The sequence below is a fragment of the Gopherus evgoodei genome, chromosome 1 (assembly GCF_007399415.2).
Source record: "Gopherus evgoodei ecotype Sinaloan lineage chromosome 1, rGopEvg1_v1.p, whole genome shotgun sequence".
NCBI lineage: Eukaryota > Metazoa > Chordata > Testudines > Testudinidae > Gopherus > Gopherus evgoodei.
In genome coordinates, this window is record NC_044322.1 from 147,683,392 (window position 1) to 147,703,774 (window position 20,383).

At 37.4% G+C, this 20,383-nt stretch overlaps 1 protein-coding gene across 2 annotated transcripts in view; it reads left to right on the plus strand.

Moving 5' to 3' along the window:
- IL1RAPL1 (interleukin 1 receptor accessory protein like 1) overlaps positions 1-20,383 on the plus strand; it is a 1,148,381-nt gene that overhangs the window by 698,733 nt on the left and 429,265 nt on the right. For both annotated transcript variants that reach the window (XM_030575237.1, XM_030575247.1), the window contains exons 4-5: positions 15,382-15,568; positions 17,871-18,024. In XM_030575237.1, coding sequence (XP_030431097.1) covers positions 15,382-15,568; positions 17,871-18,024 — 341 coding nt within the window. The remainder of the gene's footprint in view (positions 1-15,381; positions 15,569-17,870; positions 18,025-20,383) is intronic.

The following is a 20,383-nucleotide window of genomic DNA, read 5'->3' on the forward strand; positions in this document are numbered from 1 at the left end:
TTTTGTCCGCAGAATACTCAAAATAAATACTGTCCTCCATTGACAACTGTAAGAGATACTTTTTGGTCTCTCATGTTCCATTACAATATCACCCTATGCAGAGAAGTACAAATTGTTCTAGTTAGGTCAAAATATTAATGTATCCCCTTCTCCACTGATGATATAACAATTGGTAATTTGCTTGATGTAGTGTACCAACTGTTTATCAAAAGAAGCTAGTTTAGCATATGACACAAAGGTACAGAAACTTTCACACTTCAGCTGTAGGTTGGGAGCTATTGTTTGTACTCCTATTGCTTCAGCATGTGGACTGGAAGAAGACAGAGAGGTCACTCAGCAAACTACTTTATTTTCAAAATGAGTGTTTCTCATTTAAGTTATATAAAAAGTAGATTGAATCACTTTATGGGATGTCCCAGTTGTACAGTTGTTCCAGTACCTCTGTATGTAACAAACCAGGTAGTAAATACTCCTTCATAAGAACCCATTTTTGCATAGGCACTCTGGCCCAGGCAATAGAGACCATTTTTTATGGCCATCTGGCTTCAGTCAGATCCTCTGCCAATTCACGTTTACTTTTCTGCCTGTTTCCTTTCTATTTAAACCATTAAAACAGTATTCCCGCTTTAGCTCCATCCTGGTTACTAGGAAAGCAAAGTGATATGAGCACCATCCACCCATAATGGGAAAGTGGAAGATAAATAATAAACTCCCCAGAAATTGGTATTGATGTTTGAAACTGCAGCACTACATTTCTGCCAGCATGTGATATAAGTGAGGTTTTAAATTTGCAGTCCTTTGATCTCACTCAAGTGGATCAAGAAGGTCTCTCCCAGCAGAAAGCAGGCATTGATATCTTCTCCTGAGTCCAGAGGAGGTTGTCTTTAAAGAGGACTTTTATCCTAAGGTATTAAAGGGTTAATGTTTCTATCTCTGTGGTGTAGTTGGTAGAAGGATGGAGGGAACCAACTCCCCATTGTGCATCCTGCCACTGGGTTTCTCCTCCACCTCCTCTATCTGAGGAATCGATGTGGAACTTCCTTAGGGAAGGGATTTGGTGGTATTAGGATATCTTTCACATTTAACCTTTTTCTGCCTCCCTGAGCCTGCTTTTCTTCTGTGGTGATTTCTCTATCACAGGGACCTTTGGTGAAATGTTCTTGTGACTGACACAAACATTATCAAATTATTGAACTCTGTATTTTACACATTTGGGCACTATGAACATACTGGGGTGAAATTCAGGCTAATTACAAGTGGCTGTAATTCCATACTTTGACTCACCATGCAGATTAAGCCTTAATGTTTACTTTTGAGTGGTATAAAGGGAAAATGTCTGCTTTCTAAAGGCAATTCTTTGTATCACAATGTCAATAAAAATTCAAAATCAGTAGCTTCTTTAAAAACAAACATTTTAAGAGTGGAAGTTGGAGCAAGGCATAGGTGCTCCTTGCCTATCAGCAAATATTACAGTCAGCAAGGGACTACATTGTATAAACCTGACATTCTCTTCAGTTGATACTGATGAGGACAAGCGGGAGTTCAGGATTACACTGTGTACGTATCCTTTTAGGAGAGGAGAGAGCTTTAAAGTTACTGCTTCTGAGAAATGAAGCATACAATAAAATAGCTCAGTACTTCTGGTGTGATTAATATGAATGTGTTAATTAAAACAAATATATTGTGGGACTTGTGCACACTGTTATGGAAATAGCCACAACGTGGTGCTCACAGAAGAGGAGAAAAGCAGTGTTTCCTTCAATCTCTCTGACCCCCCTACTTCAGAGTCATCAGATCAGACCTTTCTCTGTTTTTATAACAAGAGGGCACGGACACACATTCACGTCTCATTCACATGTACTCAGTGTGTGTGTTTTTTCTCTCTCTTCCCCCCTCCTCCTCCTCCACTTACCTGTTTCAAAAACAATGGGAATTTAATGCCTGTTCCCTCTCATTACTGCATTGCATATACTTTCAGTACTTTGATATTTATTTAATAAAAAGAACAATTGCTGCACCTGAGGCACTAGAACATAATCTAAGTGGATTCTGCATTTTTCTACACTAGACTCTGACTTGGGCCATCTTCAGAAGTTAAGATGAGGAGCAAAGCTGACCAGCACACCAATTAGGTTCCATCATTATGTAAGGCGGACAAAGGAAGAAATAAAAATCTATATTATAAAAATAATAATCAGTTGAGAGGCTTATACTCTACAGGTTACCCACTGACATTTTTCCTAAGCAAACCCCTTAAGGCTGAATTATGACTGCTTTGGGTGCTAACAAAGTGGTCTAGAGTAAGGTGTCTAGAGTTTAAGATCAGGTATCAGGGGTAGTCGTGTTAATCTGTATCCACAAAAACAAGAAGGAGTGCGGTAGCACCTTAAAGACTAACAGATTTATTTGGGCTTAAGCTTTTTTGGGTAAAAAACCCACCAGGTGCATCTGAAGAAGTGGGTTTTTTACCCAAAAAAGCTTAAGTCCAAATAAATCTGTTAGTTTTTAAGGTGCCACTGCACTCTTTATTGTTTCTGTAGAGATTATTGGAAAAGAGAAATGTTTCATAAAAAGATCCTTGATTTTCTGGATCTCTCTGCCCCTTAGGCTCCAGACTGCTACAGTGTAAATCTGTAGATCAATAGATGTTATATACCTCCTGTCTTCTGTATTAAGCTTAATAGTTAGTTCCATAAGGGTTTCAAATGCTGGCAGTGTTAGCTATTTATTTAATTACAGGCAGATGACAATTACTAGCATTGTTTTGTTAATATTAATAACACTACCATTGTATTTAGCTGAGTTTAAATGAACAGTGCTCTTAATGCTTTAGATGTAATTGTTAGCCTTTCACAGCATCCAATAAATAATCCTAGTTAGTGATAAGCATTGGAACAAAACTTGGTATTCATGAATTATCAGCTGAAAACATTTTAGATGATCATCTTCATTATCCATATGTGTCTGCAATGAAATAAGGTTAATTCATATTTATTGCTCTTTCTTCTATATATAAACATAAAAAGTTAATAGCTTGGTTGACCCTCTGCTATATTAGTAATGGTGAAATATTGAAAAAGACACTGAGATTTCTGCCAATTTTGTGGCCACAAACCCTCACTTCCCCCCGCCTCCTGCAATTACATGTATTAGAGGCATCAATTAACAGGAGGAAAATTTGCCTGTAATGGTCCTTCATTTATTAAACACTATGTGTTATAACAATATTATACACAAAATTGAATAAAATAGCAGGAAATATACTGCTTGTTTCTCTTACACCAAAGACTTCCGGAGGGAAGAGTATTTTTGCATTGTGTACACTTAACATTTCTGGATGGATTTTGTCTGGTGCTGCTTTACAGTTTGTGTAATAACAATTGACCTTAATAGCAAAAATAGAGATGGTCAAGAATTGAAATATCCTATCAGATCCACCCAGATGTGGGTAATGCCTAGAAGTTCCCCACTCAGATGTCTGTGACTTCTAGAAAACATCCACTTTCCCTGTGAGAACATTGAGGGAGGGAAAATTTCCTTTCGCATCATTTTTGCAAACTTTGTCTCCAAAGGTTGTATTTCTGGGAGTGGAATAAAAGCGGTAAGCTACTGTTCACCGATGTTGTGACATCATTTCCAGAAGTATGGTTGTGGAAGTTGATAAGATTCATGTAAGCAGGTTAGATATTCCTGAGTCATCAAATCATCTGGATTTAGGCCAAATACAGAATCTTTATGTAATCTCTTAATCTCTTCAGTGTTTGGTAATATCTGAGATGATTTCATCCTTTTATTTGACCTGCTACAATGCTAAAAATGGTGCCTCCAACCCCTTCTCAAGTTAGCAAGTAATATACATGCCCCATATTCAACCAGAGTAGGCTGCCTAGGGTATAAGTGCAAAATTTTAAATTTAAGCAAGAATGTTTTAGGCACAGTGTCCAACCGATCAGAGAGATATTCAGTGGGCCAGAATACAGCACATAACCAAATAAAAGCAAAACAAAATTGAAACATTTTATGAAACTATCCTCTATGTATTTCTCTCTGTCTCTTTTGATCAGGTGATGTTGCTCTCCATTTATTGTTGTCCTGGGGGATTACCTATTTAGCTCATAAATTAAAACAGGTTAGTTAAACCAACCTGGTAAACCATGTTTACTGTTGTATTTCCACTATTTCATGGAACATTTGCATAGATCTCCACTAATAACTGTTTATACAAATGCACTAGTTGGCAATGTTTCTTTATAGCATACCACTCAGTCCACTTTTTTTTTTCACAGTACTGTGAATTGACAGCTTGTTTGATTAAATGCCACAATCCTGTGACATAATTTATGTCCATGGAGGGTAATACTTTCCTGTTCATTCTGCTTCTACTTGGTACATAGGCAACTCTGCTGTGGTGGAAATAAATACACTAGATTTGTTTATAAAGACACTCCAAGTGCTTTGTTTTATTTATTATTATTGTTGGTTTTCAGTCTCAATTTCTTGCTACAGAAGGTATGTGTCATTGTTACAGCTTCTTTATCATACTAATGGGTAGTGTCTTTTTATAGTGCCTTAAAGATGTTAGTATTGTGGCTTCATATATTCAAAACTGTAAGAGAAACACAAGGAAATTAAAATATCAAAAAGACAGAGGTAAGCTGGTATTAAATTAATGAAGAAACATAAGCTGACTCCTGAGCTTGACTGTCTTTCACTTAAAGTTCTCACTCCTCTAAATATCTTGATGATTTTATATTTAAGAGGTATTGCATGGAATACTACAATACAGTCTGTGTCTATTCATGAAGGCTTTGGGTCCTAGCATGCAGTACTCTAACTAGATTCCACTTTGTGCCAGTTAGATATATCTCCAGGCTCCTTGTGTGTTTCCAATCCAACCTCTAATTGGAAGAAACAGAGATTAAAAGTAGAGCTGGTTGAAACTTGAGGGTTTCACATCACAAGATATTTTGGAATTTTGCAATTTGATTTTTGTTCTGAATTGGAATGAAAGCAAATCTAAATCAAATTTCCCATGAACTAAAGATTCTCCCCCAACCCCCCCCCACACACACAAATCCATTTTTATTTTGGAAACACTGAAACATGATATTCCCAAAAGAAAAGATGTGAAAGTGATACTCTTGTCAGTTTAACCACAGCAGGGTGGTGACCCAGCCCTTAGAGTCCTGGCAGGCTCCCTGCTACAGATCGTCCCAGCCCTGAGAATCCCACCTCCAGCTGGGACTCCCAGTGCTGCTGCCATAGAATGGAAAGCCTGCCAGCCCGCAGAGCACTAGTTCTAGGTGGGAGTCTTCCTGACGTGGGGCTTGGCATCCCCAGAGTCTTGGCTCCAGCCATGAGAGTCCCAACTCAAGCCAGGACTCTGGATGGACTGACGAGCTTCCTGCTGGACCTGTGGATCTTGGAATGCTGACAGGTTTCAAAAGGAAAACTGCCTATGTTTCAATGAAAGTTTTGTTGTGTATGTAATAGATTTGACAAAATATTTTGCTTCAGAAAAATTTCAGCCAACTCCAATTAAAAGTAGTATTCCTGTACTACAATCCTTTGATTGAGCTGAGAGACCAGCCTAACCACCCTGCTAATATGTTTGTCTAAAGATATCCAAGGCTTCCTAGACAAGCTAATAGTGGCAACAATTTCTGACATAGTGATGATCCAGACAAAACTCATAATCTTGGGAAATTTCACTAGCAATGTAGACAGCTTCTTCGATATGACAATCCCAAGCTTCCTATCCAAACTCTCCATGTTATGTTTACCACTGGCAGGGACCCACACATATTGCCTGGACTATCTCCTTGGCATAAAAGGAACAAGAACTCCCACCCATGAATTCTGGTTCGACCAGTTTCTTCTCAAGACAGACAGAAGAACTTCCTATACTATATGTCAAAAATAAACCATCACCATAGTCTGCTGTAAAAAGCTGTAAGGCCCTACCAAATTCCAGTGCTTACTTATAGGGAAAAAAATGACTCAACCAAGAAGCCAAGGAATAGATGCATTAGCAAAGTACTACGACTATAAGAACATAAGAATGACCATAGTGGGTCAAACCAATGGTCCATTTAGTCCAACATCTTGGCTAATAATCATTGATGGATGTATCCTCCATGAATGTTTTTAGTTCTTTTTTTAACACATTTATAGTTTTGTCCTTCACAACATCCCCTGCTATGAGTCCCACAGGCTTCTTGTACATTGTGTGAAGAAGTACTTCCTTTTGTTTGTTTTCAGCCTGCTGACTATTAATTTCAGTGGGTGACTCCTGGTTCTTATGTTATGTGAAGGGGTAAATAACACTTCCCTATTCACTTTCTCCATGCCATTCATGATTTATAGATCTCTATAATCTCCCCCTTAGTCATCTCTTTTCCTAGCTGTACAGTCTCAGTCCTTTTAATCTTTCCTTGTAGGGAAGCTTTTCCATACCCTTAATCATTTTATTGAGCTCTCTGTACCTTTTTAATTTCTAATATATCTTTTTTGAGAAGGGATGACCAGAACTGCACAGAATATTCACGGTGTGGGTGTACCATGGATTTATATAGTAGCATTATGATATTTATGGTCTTGTTAGCTGTCCCTTTCCTAATTATTCCAAACATTGTTAGCTTTTTTGATTGCCACTGCACATTGAGCAGATGTTTTCAGAGAACTATCCACAATAACTACAATCTCTCTTTCTTGAGTGGTACTAGCTAATTTAGACCCCATCATTTGGCATATATTGTTGAGATTACGTTTTCCAATATGCATTCCCTTGCATTTATGAACAATGAATTTCATATGCTATTTTGATGCCCAGTCACCCAGTTTTGTCAGATTGCTTTGTAATTCTTCACTGTCTGCTTTGGCTTTAACTATCTTGAGTAATTTTGTATCCTGACCAAAATTTGACACCTCACTGTTTGCGCCTTTTCCAAGATCCATTTATGAATATGTTGAACAGTACTGGTCCCAGTACAGACTCCTGGGGACATCACTATTTACTTTTCTCCATTCTGAAAACTGACCACTTGTTCCTACCCATTGTTTCCTATCTTTTAAGCAGTGAGAGGATGCATGAGAGGATCTTCCCTCTTATCCCATGAGAGCTTACTTTAAGACCCTTTAGTGAGGAACCTTGTCAAAGGCTTTCTGAAAGTCCAAATACATTATATTTATTAAATCATCCTTGACCAGATATTTGTTGGCCCCCTCAAAGAATTCTAATACATTGGTGCTGCATGATTGCTCTTCACAAAAGCCATGCTGACTCTTCCCCAACAAATCATGTTCATTTAAGTGTCTAATAATTCAGTTATTTACTATAGTTTCAACCAATTTGCCTGGTACTGAATTTAGGCAATTGCCTGGATTTGCCTCTGAAGTCTTTTTTAAAAAATTGGTATCACATTAGCTATTCTCCAGTTGTCTGGCACAGAAGCTGATTTAAGTCATAGGATACATACCACAGTTAGTAGTTCTGCAACTACTCCTTGACTGTTGCTAATAGACACTCTTGGCCTGTTTCTCCAGTTTTATGCTGAAGCAAATCCATTAATTTTGGTGGAGCAAGCTGGCAGAGAACCATGTCTTTTAGTATTAAAATATGCCTTTGCACTTAATTGCCCACATAAATCACTATGTTTTTCCCAAAAAAAACGAGTGAAGGAAGAAAACATGGTATAAGGAAGGCAGATCAAATCAATCAATTTATTTTTGCTTTCATGGAATAAAAGGTGCTTTTTGTTTCTATTTTAAATCCTGGGGGAGTACTCTAATACTAAAATAAGGACAAAGTAAGTAGATGATAGATTTTACTCTATTCTATACTAACATCATAGTATCTGCTATCTGGCAAATTCAACTCTGCTTTCACTGAGTTGAAACCAGTAACTCTGGAAGATTCCTTAAACGGCTTTAGAGGACACTGAGAATTTTATAATTTATTAACATTTGTTGAAAATTCTTAGAGAACGGTGCTTTACCATATTACTTCATTTTTTATGTTTTACTCCTTTTTGTAGCAAACACCTTAAAAACAAAAATCAAAGCAAAGAGCACCATATTAGGGGTTGGATGATTTGTAATAAATTGTTCATTTTTTGAATGTCAGCATTTCAAAAATGCTTTCATTGGACACATCATTTTATGACTGGGTGAGTATAAGTCTTTGCCTTCTGGAAATACTTGTTTAAATGTTTAGGTTATGGTAAACATTCCAGCCAATAAACTCATTAGTTAGACTATTCACAGAAAGTAAACACTAGGGGACAGCCCCTCAGATGGTGTAAATTGTTGTAACTTCATTGAAATCAGGGAAACTATGACTATTTACATTAGCTGAGGGTGTGCCACAAAAAGCCTTCAAATGCAGTCAGTGAACTTATTTTAAAACCTCACAAATATTAGTGAACTCTGTGTGTATTCCCCACCCTAGATATAATGTCACAATGGGGGAAAAAAACTTATACAGATGACAGTGTAAAAAGCACAGTGTCTGTGATTATTTTGGAATGCTATATTGCAAATGTCTTAAGAAAAAAATATCCTGGTTTGAATCCTTCAAATACTGTCAACTATAAATATTGACAAGGTAGTTTAAATGTTTAGGCCTAGCAGTCTTGAGAAGTTTCCCTTTATTCTGTGATATTTCAAATTCTATCTATCCTGTTATGATTTTCTGTTAAATTAAATATTATTATTTCCTATTTCTTGCAATGTCCACAAAATGCCAAGCACTTTCTATGAAAGAAGGACGCAACCTGTGCTCTGAATGTGCTTATCTGTTCCAAACTGCATGCTGAAAATTATATCAATCATATTGTCAGAAAACAAGGCACATTTGACAGTTCACTTTAAGTTACTGAATTTAATTACCTAGATCAATGTCACCTCCAGGGTTTTGTCCACACACCATTTCGGAATATGACAAAGGCTGCCCATTCAGTCATTACAATATTTATTTATCGTCTTTCTTTTTTTAATGGGCAGAGTTACAGAGGCTTTGTGAGACAATCATAGGACTGGAAGGGACCTTGAGAGATCATCTAGTCCAGTCCCCTGCACTCATGGAAGGACTAGGTATTATCCAGAACAAGATGTATGTCTAACTTGCTCTTAATAATCTCCAATAATGGAAATTCCACAACCTCCCTAGGCAATTGATTCCAGTGCTTAACCACCCTAAGAGGAAGTTTTTCCTAATGTCCCACCTAAACTTCCCTTGCTGCAATTTAAGCCCATTGCTTCTTGGCCTATCCTCAAAGGTTAAGAAAAACAATTTTCTCTCTCCTCCTTGTAACAACCTTCTATGTACTTGAAAACTGCTATCATGTCTCCTCTCAGTCTTCTCTTTTCCAGACTAAACAAGCCTAATTTTTTCAATCTTCTCTCATAAGTCATGTTTTCTATACCTTTAGTCATTTTTGTTGCTCTTCTCTGGACTTTCTTCAATTTGTCCATTTCTTTCCTGAAATGTGGCGCGCAGAATTGGACACAATGCTCCAGTTGAGGCCTAATCAGCATAAAATAAAGTGGAAGAATTACTTCTCATGTCTTGCTTACAACACTCCTGCTAATAAGCCCCAGAATGATAGCTTTTTTGCAACAGCGTTACACTATTGACTTATATTTAGCTTGTTGTCCAATATGACCATCAGATGCCTTTCCACAGTCTCCTTCCTAGGCAATCATTTCCCAATTTGTATGTGTGCAACTGATAGTTCTTTCCTAAATGGAGTACTTTGCATTTGTCCTTATTGAATTTCATCCTATTTACTTCAGACCATTTCTCCAATTTGTTCAGATCATTTTGAATTTTAATCCTATCCTCTAAAGCACTTGCAACCCCTCACAACTTGGTATTGTCTGCAAACGTTATGAGTGCACTCTCTATGCCATTATCTAGATCATTGATGAAGATATTGAATAGAACCAGACCCAGAACTGATTCCTGCTGCCCCCACTTGTTATGTCCTTCCATCATGACTGTGAACCACTGATGATAACTTTCTGGGAATTGTTTTCCAACCCGTTTTGCACCCACCTTATAATAGCTCCATCTAGATTTCATTTCCCAGTGTTATATCACCACAAAACAATCACATGGTATGACAACAGAGCAGTCTACTAAAAAGTCTTATGACATGTTCCTCACTTCCAAACACTGGAATCATGCTGGTGAAAGCTAAAATCTAAACCTGTACATCTGCTTCAGATATAAGAGAAATATTGTGACCTGAAAAGCATTACGCTTCTATCCATATTGTGCATCCAGATATTATATGAAATATAACATATAAATGTCATGGGCAAATAGTGGAGAAAGTTATTCAGAAACATATTGCAAATTCTGTTTAACACTATTCGTTATCTCATGTATTTGCCTTCTGTGAACATACACACAAGTGAAATTGTTAGGTGGTTGTGGAAAAAGAAAATTACAACTACCTGTGTGAATTTGTATATATCTGCCTAGTCACACTGGTATGAATGTACAACCATCGGGAATGCACTTTGAGAGCTTGGGAGCTGGAAGGGAAGGAGAGAGGTTTTAGCAGAGGAGCAGAATAGCAAAAAATAAAACACCACCACATCCAGAATCCCAAACAAAGCAGAAATGATGAGGACGTGGTGGTGGGTCCTATGCCATTCTCAAGAGATGTAGTTTGAACTATGACTGTACCCATGATTCATAAAAGCACAGCTTTTCTCTACTCTACTTATTCCCATCCAGACATTTCCTACCTTAAACACCTTTTCCTAGTGTTCCCTCCTGCCTTCCAGTATCCTATGTCCCTCCCTTCACCCACACATGCACACTCCCAGGTCTCCATCCAGAGCTTGTATACGGTCCTGATGTCCTCCTCCCCTCCTCCTCCATCCCACCTCCATGTCCCTTTCCTTCCCTATCACACTCACTTCAGGGTCAAAATTTAGAGGTAATGTAGCACATGCAATGTGCTATATATATTCCGACCAAGAAACATTTAGATGAATCGGGCAGCAATTGACAGTCAAGATGGTATGGGCTCTAAATGATAGAGAATGAGTGGATGGTGTATGGAAATCATTTTATAGTCATGGCCTGTATGAACAAGCCTTTGGTATTTATTGTTCTCTTTGCACACTGCTGGGTGTATATCTAAGGAAATTAAATACCACCGATGAAAAAGGATGAAGGAGTGAGGCAGCAAAGGCACAGAAAAGAGTGCCACAGAAATGCAGTTAAAGCTGGAGTGGAATTTGGGGTGGGAAGATTAACAGAGTCATTAACAGTGTTCCCAAAATGTGTGGCCAGAAGTCTAGTGCTATTACAGTGAGTTGGACAAGGGTGTGTGTCTGCTCCCTTTGCAACTAGGACAGAATAGTTATAGATAGCAGAAAATACAGCCTGGGAAAATGAATCAATATACTTGCTAGATATTTTTCTTTAACATTTATTTAACAGTAGCAGACAGATGACCTGATCAGCATATTTGCCTTGCTGGGCTATGAGCTGTACAAATATAGAACTAGATATAGTTTCTGCCCCAAAAAGGCTTTATAAAATATTGTTATATACAGAATGACAGTTAACATAGTTCCCTAAGCCCCTTACCAGAGACTTGCCATGGAGATGAATGAGAAAGATAAAGATATGCAGCCTTTGCAAATAGGACTGTGCAGTTATATCTGTAACCCACTCCAGCCCAGTGTCCGGTTTTCATCCCTGTCGGGTGGCTGGGCCACAACTGTGATTGTGACGCTCTGTATCTCAGGGAAACACCCAGCACTCACATGTTCATCCTTATAAAATGATTGTGTGGTATCCAACGCAAAGTTTGTCATGCCGGGTGTCTTCGGAAGGCTCATGATGCACTGTGCATTGTTGTTATAGCAATTGTTGGTATAGTAATGTTATACTAATCTTATAGGTTGTATTTTCATGTATTTAGTTATGAGGCTGAAAATGTGTCCTCATGGCTTAAAACAAGTCCAGGCAAAACTCTCCAGAGAACACCAGAGGGGAACAGTGATGTGTCAGTCTGTGACTGGTTTGCATTACAGAATTTAGTGCTTTGCTGAAACAGTAGAAACTCATTCTTTTATTGCTGAATACAGAAGTTGCACAAAATGCAGTTACCTTTTGAAGAATGAAAAAACAAAAATAAATACCATAACTATTCTATTCGAAAAAATACAGTCTGGTCTCCACTGGAATATAAACTTTCTCTAAAGTTACCAATGATGCAGGATTCTGTTTGCTCTAGTACCTCCAGTGAAAATCTCCTAGTTCTAAGATTCTTGACCCTCTGAGGCACATGTAGGCTAACTTGAAGGTTCTGCTACGTGATACACATTTTCTTAGCTCATGGGCTCCACCTACTTCTAGTCCAGCTGCCGTCAGCCAACAAACCACCTCCCCACTGGAGTTGCTGCCTTGCAGATCTAACTGCCTTATACCATTAGGGACTGACTGATTTTTCATCTTTTTCTGATTCTTTGAGTCCTGTAACCTGGTTTTCTTTGGCTCACATCATTTTATTTTGTTCTGTTTTCTCTAGAGCCAGACCGGCCTGGATGCAACCTGGGCTCCTGGCAGAGTGCCATATGAGCCCCTTTGTCAGTGCTGTTACTATTCAGGCTCACGATGGAAAAGACGTATAGGGAAATGCATCTGAAGAAGTGAGCTGTAGCTCACGAAAGCTTATGCTCAAATAAATGTGTTAGTCTCTAAGGTGCCACAAGTACTCCTGTTCTTCATGTCATGTTGAGGAAGCTAAAGCTTTATGCTCGTTTTATGCTGCTTCGAATTCCCAGTAGAAAGTGCTTTTGAGGGACCCTACATCATAGAATCAAGTTGTCTAAGTGTCCCAGCCTGGACATTTCAGCACCTTGGACTCTGAGCTTGGCACTTCATAACTGCATCAGCACTTTGGAACCCTATCTGCTATCTGAGCCGATGGACTCAGTTTCATCTGAAGTGCTTATGCACTAAACTTTGAGTCACTGAGGTGCCACATCTCTCCTCAAACCAGATACACACAGACTAGGATACATCCTAAACAGGATCATAAAATGTAGAGGTCTTCTTCATTGCATTTTCTGCCCAGAATATCATGAAAGGAGTTTAAAAGTCCAGACTTTAGCTGACATGACAATCCCTATGGTGCTTTCTGCTGGGAGCCACTGAAATGACTAGCTGGGAGGATGAAACCTCAGACTTGCCTCAAAAGGAACCTTAGAGAAAATAATGAAAAAAAGTGTGATCTGTAGCAAACCAGGTTATTGTGAACATAGACCAGAAAGAGTACCCAACCCCAACTGGCTAGGGCAGCTAAAGCTTAGTGATACCATTTCCTGTACTGACCAGAGTCAGAAGGGAACCAGCTGGATTCTTCCAATGTTGGCATATGCTCAGCAGGACAGGGATCTTGATCAGGCTTATCTTGGAAGGAAAAAAATAACGCTTAGACAGTGTGATGCGTTCAAGAGAGATGTGAACCAAGAGTGAGAGTCCTGCCTAGCTGGTATCTTTAGAGAAGCAGAATTACAGGTTAAGTGATTTTCCCCTCTGTCTCTGTTAGGAAGGAATTTTCAAATCGTGGGGTGATATATGCAACATAATACTCCTTTGTAGTGACATGAAGAAAGAAGGAAATTTAAAATGTACTAATTACATTCCCCATGCCTGCTTATCTCTTTCTACCTGTCTCCCAGTAACTCCCACAGTGACAGTGAGAAAATCCATTCCCCGGTGAATTGCTTTGGCCCCCTTCTTCTGACAAAGGTTAGGTCATCCAATCATAGAAAAGAAAAAAAAATGCCAATATCGCCAGACTTAGGTCACAGCTTAGGACAATTTGTGATTTAGGAATGATCTATATTCAATAATTAAATTGTTTGCTATGGATACAGTAGTTTTACCAACTCCAGTCACAAGTATACACAGGAAGTATCAGATGGCTCCAAGGATGGGAGTGCAAGTTGACTCTATTCTGGGGAAGATATTTTATATTTGTTGCCTTTCCTGCCCAGAAAAGACATGCATGATTTAAGATCATTGACAGAATTACTGCCCTTCCAGAAATGATATTCTTATTAGTAATTAATAAATAGTGCCTTTGAGGTTTACATTTTCTTCTAGAAATGAGGCTGTGGTGTTCTTTGTATGCTATTTTCCTTACTTTTAGCCTTTTAATCATTTCCTGATAGAGAGAGTAAACAGATATTAAGCCATCTAAAGGCAATTTGAAAATGCAGCTATCGTTGAGAGTCTGCAGTGCTAGATACACACTAGACTCTTGTAAATCAGCAGTCATCTCACAGAGTCTTAGAGTGAAAATAAGTAAAGGAAAAATGTCTTAGTGCTCTCTGCAGGTGCCACTTTCAGCAGATTAGGGGTCAAATGCATTTAAAGAACTGTAGGGGAAGGTGCTTGCACTGTCACAATATACTCCTAGAGAGTACTCAACCTTAGACATTCTCATCCTGCCCATCTGGAAACCCAAAATGAAAAAAAATAAATCCTTTCAAGTCATTTTGTCCTTGAGACTAATTAAAGTACATAGTGAAATGAGAAAAGCAGAACAAGTTCCCCAGTCTCTGGGTGTCTGGCATGTCAACATATGGCCACCAAAGGAAAGTAATAAGTTGCAGGGCAGAACCTAAGTTAATGAAAGCTGGGGATAATGCAGGGGTAACATTTTGTCCTGGTAATATGGGAATGAGAGGCTAAGATAAACAAACTGGTAGTCCTCTAGTTTAAAATACACTGAGATTAAATTGTTTTCTATGGGGTGAAAGACCAAAAGGTTGATTTTTAATCAAATGATGTTTAAAACTATATTTTTAATTACTGCTTCACTTGAAAACCTGCTAACATTTGATGAATAAGGGGGGCTGACACTCCAGTTCATGGTGTGATGCCAAAAGTTTCAATTTGACACTAGGCTGCTGTGCAGTAAACTGATTTGTTCACCCCAGAGAGCTGTTGTAATAGTGTTTGGCAGAAGGATGATTATGGTGCTTTGCTGGTTAGTGCATGAAGCTTTTCTTGGCCTTTACTTAGGAGGAAGTTGCCCGCCAATAAACATTATGGACTATAATGATAGAGGGAAGGGAATTCAGAGGAAAGGAAAGGAAAGGGTTTGTTCATGAATTCAGGCCAGTTATTGTTATTACATTAAAATCTAGTGGTTGAGGTGGGCATTGGAAAGAGAAGATCCTATCCTGAATAACTAAGGACTACACACACAATACATAAAGCAAGAATAGTTTGATTTCTCTCTCTTGCCTGCAATGAATATAACTGTATCAAAACCAATTATGTCATTGGAATTTATTTTTCACAGTGGAGCCATTATTTTTATTTGTGTTATATTACAGAAACTCTACTTACTGTATGAAAGTATCCATCTCACTGACAGTGGGTGAAAATGACACTGGACTCTGCTACAATTCAAAGATGAAGTACTTTGAAAAAGCTGAACTTAGCAAAAGCAAGGAAATTTCATGCCCTGACATAGAGGATTTTTTAATTCCCTATAGAGAGCCTGAAATCCTGTGGTATAAGGTAAGGAATACAGAAAACGTCTGTTGTCTTCAACAAAATATTATGTCAAGTTCTGCTGCATTTTTTCAATAATCTCAGCATTTTATCTGGACATGATATACAGCTTGGATGGATTTAAGATGCATTAATAATAAGACAAGGAGGGATAGGATGAAAAAGGTACTAGATGGTAAAGTGTTTTAATGTATTAGCTTTTTAGCTGTGGAGACAAGGATTCAAATGCTTTCTTAGGTAACATTGAAAACTCCTTATTTGGTATCTTCCTATTCCCATCTAGCTGTACCACAAAACAACCAAATAATTGGTGGTCCTCTTTCAACTGAAAATGTTACCAGAGTGGTCTGGTATGATACACATTAGTAAGGCTGGGTGTGGAAGCAGGCACCACAATTGTCTGCACTATGCCCGATTCAAGCTTGTGCTAGTAGAACACTCAATTTCCAAACATGAAATTCACTCAGAAAGATATGAAGAGAAAACATTATTTGAAGAAGAAGCTGTGCACATTTTTTACCTGCGTGCACAATTTAAATTGTATCTCATACAATTCAACAAGAATCCCATGTTTTCAATAACATTAAAATTTCAAATCTCTCCAAGAATAAACACTCATGTTTAAGGCATGTGATCTGCCCATTGTTTGCACAACTATGGGAAGAAAAGGGAAACAACAATGTCCCAGATAGAAAATTTGGTTTCACTTAAAGTTTCCATATTTCTCTATGGTTTATTGATAACTTTATTTCAACATTGTGCATTAATTTGCTTTTCTGGAGAGTATTTAGGCCCGGGTTCTGCGACGTACTTGTTAAATGCAGCTCCCATTGACTGCAGTTGGAACTGAGGGTGCTCAACACGTTGTGGAAGGCACTTTCCACCTTGTAGGATCTATTCTTTAATGTATCCTAGTTACTGGATAAACCAAAATAGTTCTTATCTCATAGGTAAATCTGAAATAAGTTTGTGTACACAGGAATATTTTTTCAGTTGAAACTTTTTTACTATGCTTTCTAATTATAAAAACACACAGATGTACCTAGCTTCACTATGAGTACTTGAAAATAGGGTACATAACATTGTATTGTCCAGTGATTATAAAGAATTATGATCTAGAAGGATTCTGGCTGAGCCACTGCCTCTCAAAATGCAGGGTAATAATTATGTAGCCCAACTAGTAGCTTCATTTGAAATATGCTATCTAAGATTTAAAATATGTAATAGAATATTTATCTAAAGATTTAAAATGTCAAAAAAAATTTCCCCTTGCTAGGTTTCAAAGATTCATAAAAGACAATTGTGGGTTATCATGTGCATGGACATATTGCTATTCTAACAAATAGTCCGAATGACATTTGTAAAACTAGCCTATATGCTATATGCACAGCAAGCTGCTATGCTGGGCAAAATGAGCAGATTATTTTATACTGTTACATCAAAAGTCTCAAGGACATTAGTCCATTGGCCTGTAACTTATTTCTTAGTAAGATGAAGAAGTTTGGAAAAACCTTTAAAATATCCAAAAGCATGCAGCTATATTGTATTTTATTTTCATTATCTGCAATCTAATAAGACAATTAAAAAAGAGAGTGAGAGAGAGAGAGAAAATAATAAGAGGGGAACCAGTAAAAATTGCCAACACTTCACACACTCTTAGACCATAACAAATTTCAACCTAGCGGATGGACCCACTTATTAAACAAAAAAATAAGCATGTATTTCAGCAAGAACGAAACATATACAATTTTATCAGTAGCAATTAAAATTGAGACACATTATTTTGTATATTTAAATAGTACAAATTAGACGTTGCGTTATTTCATGAGTCAATAGTAAGATCATTGATAAGTAAAACCTTTCAAAGCAAATTCTAAGATGATTTTAGGTATGGAGATGCGACTTGCTTCCTCCTTGTTTTCTCATTTGCTCCTGCTTCCCTCCTTTTTGATTAATTATTGTTTTACAATGACTTCCCATGTCCTCTAGCTGTCATTAACATAATGAACTTTTCTGTATATGCAATAGTCCCAAAGACAATATTAATTAGATAGGAAGAATAGGAACTCTTTAACAATATTACTTTAGATCATCATTAAGGGAATAAATCCCCTGCCTTTCTGGCATCCAGACAGCTCTCCTGGGACTCAATGAAGTAGAATATTTGGGTGGCTTAGTGTATGTGAGCTATCATAAGTAATTATCTAATCCATTTCCTAGGCTCTTTGACTTGGGAAATGTTGTCAATAATCAACACATTTAAATACAAGGACTTCAATCATGGGTGTATTATATTGTCTTTGAACAGGAATGCAAGGCAAAAACATGGAGACCAAGTATTGTGTTCAAAAAGGACACACTCATCATCCGGGAAGTTAGAGAAGATGACATTGGAAATTACACTTGTGAGTTAAAATATGGAATCTTTGTTGTCAGAAGAACTACAGAATTAACAGTTACAGGTAATTATAGGCTCCTAATATCTTTTTCTGATATTGTAAAGAAAGACATTTCCTTTTTTTTGTTTTAAGTCACTTGTGATATGCATTGCAACTACTTAGCCAGAAACAAAAGTTTTGATGATTGTTATTTATCCTTGACTAGGTGATGTGACCAAGCAATCTTACAAAGTTCCAATTGGTGTGCACAGCGTTCTGAACGAGGTCTAGGTTTGGGTCTGTTTAAGAGACCTGTGGGCAGCTCAGGTTTCTGAATGGGAAATGGGAAATGGGAGAGGGTGTTCAGTGTTTTGGTAGAATATGTAGCTTGGAATCTACACTATTTATGGCAGAAAATAACATGATGGAGCCCACTATATTTGTTTGTGGAATGCTGCCTTTTGAATGCAACGCTTCTAGAACTGATGTTGCTATGTCAGAGTGGCATTATTCCAAAAGGACCTTCCACAGGAATACAACCATGACTCTTCTCCATCAGGCTCACCTGCGCAACCACCCAGGAGACAAACATATTGTGCACATCTGTGAATACCAGCGGTGAAATCCTGATCCCACTGAAGTCAATGGCAAATTCACACTGATTTCATTAAGGCCAGAATTTCACTCCATGTTTTCCATATTCATCTAGCTCTAGTTCTAATTAAAAAAAACAGAACAAAACAAAACAAAAAAACTATAATGGCTATAACTTCTGAAACATAACATTGGTGACAGGAGAAAATATGCTTTTAATGTAATTTACATTACATTTACATTAAAACTTTCAGTGTTCCTACACAAGTTACATCATGGTTTGATCCCACACACATTGTAATAGCAATGTACTCTATTACATAAAATATCCTCACTGCATAAGGGTTAGTCCAACCGTTCCCTCCTCTCCAAACCTCAGTATCACTAAGGCCTGCCCTAATTTAGAAAGAATATGGCACAGTGCTATCCAAGGAAAAATTATATTGAATTGATTTCAATAATTATCTGGTAATATTGGGAGGTGATATAGATGCTATATCTTGGGTCTTCAGATTGCAGTGCATTGCATGTCATTTCCAATGCAGCATTCTCTAATAGTGGGCGAAGTTTAGGTTTTCCCTGTGGATTGAAGGTGAAATAGATTCTTAGTTGTCTCAGCAACACCAAAAAAAAAGAAGCTAGTGGCAATGTGTTTGGAGTAGGAAACAAAACATATAAAAAAAAATCTTAGAGCAGGAATATCCATGTCAGGATAAGTCCAATATATAAACGTATATCGCATCTGGCAGTTAATTACTATGTTTAGTATATGCCTTGATCAGAAATTGTGGAAACATTTCTGAGTTTATGGGAAATTTGTTTTCTTATGTGCTAATGAATCTCAGTATTGTCCATCTTGTACTGCTTCCACACAAAATATGAGAAGCTAAACGTAAACCTCATGATTTGTAATTTCCACTTATTAGATTAGTCAGTTATATATCTGGAAATCATACCATGTGTTGATTTGAGAGAAATTCAGACAATCAATCATGTTTTCTTTAAGCACAATATCCAGTTTCTCTTCATATTTTTTCTTGTATATGAAATTGATTTATTTGGTGACTAGAAGCAGGCAATTACTCTCTTGTGATTACGCTAACAGTAAATATCAATATACTGTTTGACTCTAATGAAGGAAAGCAAAGATAGAGTAGTGCTGTAGTTAATTTACTCCAAGGCTGCCAATTATCTTCTCAATGTATGATGTATGCACTTGAGCAGTACATAATCTTTCAATCCTCCGATATTCTCTCAATCACTTTGGAATGATGCTTCCACATCAAAAATATATCATACTGGCAAATTTGGTGTGCAGTGTTGTTTGAAGCAGACTAAAACTACAGCTACCACAAAAGGAAAAAAAATAAAAGCAGTATGAAGACATGCACTCACATAATTTGTGATAAAGAATATTCATTAGTCAGTTCTGTAGTTGCTAGGGAAAAGCTCTATACTTAATGTTAAATTAAAGTGTGACCGCTCAAGAAGAGACTTGGGTTACTTTTGAAGTGTTTAAAAATGAATGAGATCAAGAGAAGAGAACTGCATGATTTTTGTATCTGACAATCATGGAAGATGTAAGAACCAATTTTTTGCAGAGCATCTTAACAAGTTTATTTGTTTTGGAATCACTGCAGTTTTAAATGTTGTCTTTATATTTTATGTGACTAAGCTAAAGAAATAGATACACTGGTATTATCATCAGTTTTCTTCTTTTAATACATGCCATAGGCTCTGGTCAGGAACCATGTTATATTATTACTTGACTTGTGATCTGTGTTTGATAGGAAGACATGCTGACATTAAATATGTCTTATGTTCTGTTTATGTTCTGATGAAAAAGAGT